General features: G+C 52.3%; 1 protein-coding gene across 1 annotated transcript in view; it reads right to left on the reverse strand.

The window, feature by feature from the left end:
* Window positions 1-7,236, reverse strand: part of EPHB1 (EPH receptor B1) — a 42,313-nt gene extending 35,077 nt beyond the window's left edge. The window contains exon 1 of the mRNA XM_042878614.1: window positions 7,157-7,236. Coding sequence (XP_042734548.1) covers window positions 7,157-7,214 — 58 coding nt within the window. The 5' untranslated portion in view covers window positions 7,215-7,236. The remainder of the gene's footprint in view (window positions 1-7,156) is intronic.
* Window positions 7,237-7,350: the final 114 nt, after the last annotated feature.

A 7,350-nucleotide genomic window follows, 5' to 3' on the forward strand; every position in this document is an offset into this window, starting at 1 on the left:
ACCAACTCTGAAAGATCGTAAGCTTGCTTTGTGCATCACACTAGAAGCAGCCCAATTTCTTCTCCTTTTCTGGGTCATCTTTAATTTTCAATTATATTTGGGATGCTGTAGAGAGAGTCTAAGCGTTACTGCTGTCTCATTTCAATTGCTTATCATCACTGCTAAAAGGAGGGAGAAAATAAAAGAAGTCATTGGAAACTAAATATTTACACACCCACAGACATTAATCCCAGCAGATCCAAGGGTGGGAAGCTTATTTTAAAAAACATCTCTAATTACTTTCCCATCTTAAAGGGAATAATCTGGTGATTAGTTACAACATTTGACATCAGCAATCACATTATTTCCTAACGAGGGATAAGTGCAGCCAGATCCCCATCCCCATGGAGGATTCCAAGCACTCTCTCCCCAGCAGGATGATGCCCACTAGAGATGGGGACACCAAACAGGCACCCAGCAGAGTTGCTGGTCCTTGGGCTGCGTCCCGAGGAAACCTCCTTGGTGAACAACTGAAGACTTTGGGACAGGTGAAAATCTGACTGTCAGACTCATTTAGGAAGACAAAACCATGCTCACCCTGATGAAGTGAACTATTAAAAACAGGAGATGGTATTCAGGGTAATAAAGAGCAAGACGTGAGAACCAGCCGAGGAATTCAAGTTCACAACTCCTATCAACTTCATATGCTGTAAAACTTCACCTAGTTTATAAGTTTCTCACCAACTTCATAAAAGATGTTTTATTGTTTTCTGACTCTCTTGCCTTCATAAAATGTGTCTCCTCGTCTGCGTGGGTGTTGCATTATAAACATTTGCACTTTGATTCATTCAAGACTTATGGAAGCTTTCAAGATAACCTATTAGGAATACTTAAAGTGTTTCTGAGGCATCACAGCCTCCCTCGAACATTTCAAGATTTTAAATAAATAAATAAAAACATGCCCTTGCAGCAAACTACCTCCATAATCCACCAGGCTGTAGATTCAAGCTGTGTTTGGAAGCAACCAAGCCAGCCTGGTAGAGGAGGTCCCAGTTTCATTCAGTGTGCAGTCATCAGAGATGCTGGCATGGGAAGGGACTTCTCCCTGCCACTGTAAGACTTCTAGTTAATAAAGAATTTTAAATGAAAAAAAAAACCAACAAAAACATTAAAGTACTCTCACTCTTTTCACATTTCACAGCAGCATCACTGCTTGCATCCTCCCTAGGACGAAAGCTTTGGTCATGCTTTGAGAACAGCTCACCATCAGCACCTGGAGCACACCCACCCCAGTTTTGGGGCTGCTGGTGCAGCACAGCAAGGATCCCTGCACTCCATCACAGTATCTCCGTGCCTGAATACAGACAGACTCACTGTGGCACAGAAGCTGCTCCCTACCAGGAGGCACCAAAGCCCCGCCAACCTGTCTGCTGCTTTGATGCAGGATCAAGGATGCATCCCATGGGGATGTGAGACATTTGAAGCAGCTGCTTTGACGAGCAGACAGATGTAAAAGCACAAGTTTCCCATCCCTATTAGAAGGAACAGGGGCTGGCCAGCCTTGTGCATGCAGCCCAGCCCTGGCAAGCTGCTCCTCCACACCAGGCAGGGCTCACAAAGGCAGAGCAGGAGGGTGCCCGCAGCAGCAGCCTCCTCAAAGCAGCCCTTTTCCTCCAGCCTCCATTGAAGGCTATTGAAGTTAATGAGCATCTTTTTGTAGCCTCCAGCAGGCTAGAGAGCTGGCCGTTCAGTGCAGCAGCCTCCCGCCTCGGTAATAACACAAGTGTGGTGTAGGGAGGAATAATAAAAGCCAATTTTTAGACAGTGATAGAATACAACTAGCTGGTGACCTTGCAGATCCCACCAGCCAGTGCCTACCACGGCCAGAGCCTGCATCTCCAGGCTAACAGGAGCAGACAATCTACTCCTGGACACAGAAGGCTGTGCCTACCACATGGCATGGCAAAAGCCAGCTCATTGCACACCACAGCTCTTCCACCAAAAGCCTGAGGATTTCAGTAGAGTTAGATCTGAGCCAGCAATTTCACTGCACAGTGTAAAGGCTCGGACAGCAAAAGCCACAGGTCAGAAGACTTTCAGGATCACCAAGTCCACCATCAACCAGACCTAAAGAATCCCACCACTAAACCATGTGCACACATCTCTTAGATACCTCCAGGCATGGGGACTCCACCACCTCCCTGAGCAGCCCATTTCAATGCCTAATCACCCCTTCCATGAAGGAATTCATCCTAACATCCAAGCTAAACCTCCCCGCTGAGCTTACCCACCAGCATAAAGCTTACGGGCAGCTTCACCACAGGCATGCAGAGCTTTGCTCAGGAGATGGTGATGCTCTGTAGCCCCAGGCTCCTTCACAACCCATGATCTCCAGCACTGAAAAGAGAATGCAAAGACTCTCGTTGCTTCCAAAATAATTAATGGAGGGGCTGAGCAGCCACACAGCCATGGTCAGGGCTCCTCTGAGCTGCTGCACAGAGGCCTTGTGCTGCTTGAAAACACTGCACTTCTGGCAACGCAGCCAGCTGTTCTGGTAATCTTGAAAAGCTAAGTTTTGTTCATTTCCAACACATTTGTTTCAAATTAAAACTACAGCTGAAGCCTCAAGGAGTTCTCTGGAAATATCCCATGGCTCCTCCGTCCACATGCCTGATTTCCATCACATCCTCCCATTTCAGAAGATTTATAAAATTGAAGCCGTTGCTTCAAGTTCGCCTGATCTCCGGCTCCTAAAGACACTCCAGGTGGATTCAGGGAATCTTCCAGATTGGAGAAGCTCAGGTCCTGTGAAGCCAATGGAATCAGAAGCCCACGACCCCGATGGACGCCTCTGGGCCCCTGGGGTTAAAGTCCCTTCTTCAGACACAAGCAGGCCTTCCTAAATATTCAGCTTTTCCAGAAGGTTCAGCCTCTCACCTGGCCCAAACACAAAATACCAGCAGCCTTGCATTCCATCCCTTTCCCCACGCACCTCAAACGCAGTGTTCCCTTTTCAACCTGTCTTTCTCTGGGCTCCTATTTTTCCACTGGAAGGTGCAATTCGCACCCATCCAGCTCCTCCACGGTGAATGACCGACCGTCTTTCAAGCCAAAAGCAATTATCCCCAAATTAACAGGACTCTCAGGGGGATGGCAATAAGTCAGTGCCGGGGGGGGCGGCCGCCCCCCAAGCCAGGCCTTGCAAGGGCTTCCAGTCAAAGCCCTGCAGGGGCTTCCAGTCAAAGCCTTGCAGCTGACTGCAGAACAAAAAAAAAAAAAAGGATGAAAAAACAAAAGAAAGCCTCTGTAAAACATCAGTCCCTGAGGGAAGCAGATGGTTCTGCACCAGCAGGAAGGGGCAGACCCAATATGTGTTCCTAGCAGAGGGGCATGGCCTGTGGGTAAAGGCCCAAGTGCTGAAGAGACACAGTGGGGCTCCAACTGGATGTTCCTCACAGGCAGAGGAAAATTAATCAAAATAGAGCTTGGGCACAGAAACCAAAACCTCAAAGCAAAGCGACTGGGATCTGAGTAACCAAAACCTGGGTGTCTGGGATGGTGGCGGTGTGGCTGAGAGAAGAGCAGGACTCCATATTCCAGAAAATAATCCTATACTGGGTGACAAAGCCCCCGCTCACATGAGAGGAAATGGCCTAAAAATGAGGATTTCCACAGTCTCTTGCCTGTTCCCAGCAACCACTTTACCTTGCTGCAACATAAATTACAGCTTAATCAGCTCTGAATGCTGGCGATGCTGCCTGGATGCCTCCCCAGATATTAAATGCCTCTCTCGCTGCGCTAACAAGCACATACCTGAGGCCTTCCGAGCCCTTAATTGCTCAGCTCCGTTATTTCCAAATCAAAATATATAAGTAAATAAATTAAAAACCTTAATACTTTGGTGCTTCCCCCCCCCCTCCCCACTTTGCAAAGGCCTTAAAAGGAATCCGCCTTGAAAGGAATCCACCTCATTACTAAGGAATACGAGCAAATTACAACTGTTATCCAAAACCACTCTTCTGGATGGACAAAGCTTGCTGCTGTCTCCTACCAAAGGGATGTGGGGATGTCAGAGGCGGCATCCCCAAAAGCAGCAGCCCTAAATCCAGTTCTTCCCCTTGGGGCTGTGGTCTAGATCAGCAGCCTCAGATCCCCATAGCCATAAACCACCAAGATCAGAAAAGCCCTTCATGATCACCAAATCCAACTGTGAACCTGTCCTCCTGAGCCCCATCACTCAACCACACCTCCCAGCACCACGTTCACATACCACAAATTCCTCCAGGGATGGGGACTCCACTTCTCTGGTCAGTCCATCCCAATGTTTGACTATCCTCTCCATGCAGAACTTCTCCCAATACCCAATCAAAGCCTCTCCTGGTCCCCTTACGAACCACCATCTCCTCTGACCCAGAGCAACTTGTTACAAACAGATCACAGTCATGGCAATTAGGTCACACCAGGCTGCAGGATTAGTGAGCAAAACCACAGTTATTTAGAAACATCGAGATTAATTACCAAAGAGCCTTAATAGAGCCGAGCTAATTTACCAATTTTGACCGAGTAACTGATCAGTTAAAAGATTAAAATCAATGATCATAGACAACAGCTTTTTTTTTTTTTTTTTTAATGGGTTGTTTTCTCACAGCAACTCTCAGTTGCACAAAAGGAGACCAACAATCTCCGTTAACCAAATATTATTGTAATTAAATATTCAACAGGGAGGCTCTTCAATTATTCATAGGAGGGACGATGCTCGCTGTCAGCAGGCTGGCGCTTTCCCTCTGGACCTGGCCCAGGGATGCTCGGTGGTACGGCTCTGCGACTGCTGCCCATGCAGCACCCAGGAGCAGGATACTCAAAGGGAGAGCAGGAACCCATCTACTACCAGGCACCAGTGGTGAGAAGGGGGACAGGTGGCCAGGTTCTCTGCTGCATTCTGGGGTGGTGCTATTCCCTCAGCAGACAACCAGGAGGGCAATTACATAGGAAATTACAAATTAGCTTTTCCAGCAAAGAGTACAGGGATACTTCAATTGACTACAGGGAAACTGCAGTATCGTTCAGACCGTTCATCAAAGCTCTGCGAGTCTCAACATCCAGCGAAATGAAACAGTAATAAATATTAAGCAGAACGAGTTAATCTCCGTTGAACACATTTTAATACAAAGCACGGGGTCTTTGGCTCTTACAGACACACATCTCATTCTTCTCACCATTTCTCACTACGCGGACTTGCTGGAAGATACACGGTGACAAGAGATGCCCCAGCAGCAAGCCGTGGCTGGGAGCCACCAGCTCTCATAGCACAAAAGACCCGTAGCAGCCCCACCACACCGACTCCGGGTTTCCTGCAGCCCAGGACATGCTGCTCCACACCACTGCTAGCGAACACAACTCACCCTGCACAAGCATTCATGCGTGCCAAGCTCGACGGCTCGAGTGTTTGCAGAAAGCGAGCAAGGTCAAATGGAAATGCGCTTTCAGATCCTAATGCATATTTGGGGGAAAGCACTCCCCCGCCCCCTCCCAGCTATTTACTCAGCTCTGCGATTAAGCGACTGCCGTGCCGCTGTGTTCAGAAGCAGAGTGCTGCAGCATCCTCCAGAGGCACCCCGTGAGCCTGGGCTCCTGCCTTCAGCCGGGCAGCAACTGAGGAAAGAACGAAACAGAAGCGCAGCCTGCGCCCCGTGCCTGCCTTCCAACAGCTCCGCCAGGGCTCCTCTCTGCATTAGCTGCTCCAAGAGCATCTCCAGCAGCCCAGAAATATCGGCGATGGCAGCCTGTTCACAAGCTTTCCCTCTCCAGCAGCGCTTTTCTGATCTCTCCATCATTGCTGGTGCTTGTTTTCTTCTCTCACAGGCCACCAGAGCCTCGTAAGTTATTCAACTTTCAGCAGGCTGCGCTGCGTTTGGGGAAATTGAAATTCAAAGCCTTGATTAAGGCAGGGGAAAAAAAAAAAAAATAAATGAAGACCTTCACCTTAAGGAGGAGAAACAAGATGGAATTCAGCTGCAGGTGTGGTGCCAGTGCGATGGGTTTGCTGCGGGAAGCAGCAGAGGACCGCCCAGGGACGCCGAAACTTCATCCTCCCCTCGCCTACGTCCCCAAGCCTCGAAGCACGCGGGAAACAGGAAGGCGACCGAGACAAGGAATAATGAGTCAGTGATACCAGCAATTAGTCAAAAAAAAGCAGCGCAGGCATCTGCGGGCGAGGGCCCGTTCCCATGACTTAACAAAACGCTCTCCCTTCAGGCTGGTGGATCTGGGTACGCTCCTCGTGCCAGCACCCAGGTTCTTCCTTTCCATTGGGTTTTCTTTTCCAGATTGTGCAAATTGAAAAGCAGAAGAAGTAAAAAAGAAAAGGGATGGCTTTGGGTAGCGCAGAAATCCAGGACTTGCAACATCTCTGGAGATCCGTCCCTGGTTCAGCCCCGGGCACAGCAGCACGAACAGCCCTGCGGGGGAGCGCTCGCCCCACGCAGCACCGGGCAGAAGCGGTGGAAACCGAAGGACGCGGGCAGCAAACGCGCGCCCCGAGCCAAAGAACGGGAGAGCTAACCAGGGGCTGCGGGCTGAGGGAACGGCTCTGGGGCATCACCAACCCGCTGCCAGCGGAGCTACGCCAGCCGCCGACTCGCCAGGGACGGGATGGGTAGGCGAAGCAGCAGCCGCACACAGGGCTCTCTCCGAGCCGCGGACGCCTCACAGCACTCCCCGTATCCGAGATGCACGCAGCTCGTCCAGCGCTGCCGCCGCCTTGCGCTGAGCGCTGTCACCCCGGCTCCGGACGGCACGCGAACCGCGGGGCGCGCTGCTCCAAGCCGCAGCGATACCAACCGAGAGCATCGCCAGCGGGTCGCGGAGGAGACACGGCACAGCGCGACGCTCCCCGGGCCGACGTGCAACGCTCCGGCAAGGGCCGACGTTCGCTGCCCGACTAACGCGGAGCTGGGGATGCGGGAGGCGCGGTGCGGACCCGCGGTGTTCAACAGGTGGGGCGGGGATCGGCACCGCATCGCGGCAGCCCCACGGCCGCTCCTCCTCCCCGAACCGCGAAGCACCGGCGCGGCACGGAGCCCCTCCGCGGGACCCGCGGTTCCGAGGGGATCTCCCGGCGGAACGGCCCCCATCCCGAAGCCGCCTCCCGCCCTCGGCCGCTCGGCCCCCGCCTCACCTTCCACGGCGGCCGCGGCGGCGGCCAGGCAGAGTAGCACCACCAGATCCGCAGCCATCGCCGCCCCGGGCCGGCGGCCCCCGCCGCGCAGCCTCGGCCTCCCCGGGCACCGCGCGCCGCTCCGCAGGCGTCAGCCGCCGCCGGCGGGAGGGCATGGGCGGCGGGAGGCAGCCGGGCCGGGCCGGGCCGCGCCG

The sequence above is a fragment of the Lagopus leucura genome, unplaced genomic scaffold (genome assembly GCF_019238085.1).
Source record: "Lagopus leucura isolate 7727_CA_CO unplaced genomic scaffold, USGS_WTPT01 Super-Scaffold_100021, whole genome shotgun sequence".
Taxonomy (NCBI): Eukaryota; Metazoa; Chordata; class Aves; order Galliformes; family Phasianidae; genus Lagopus; species Lagopus leucura.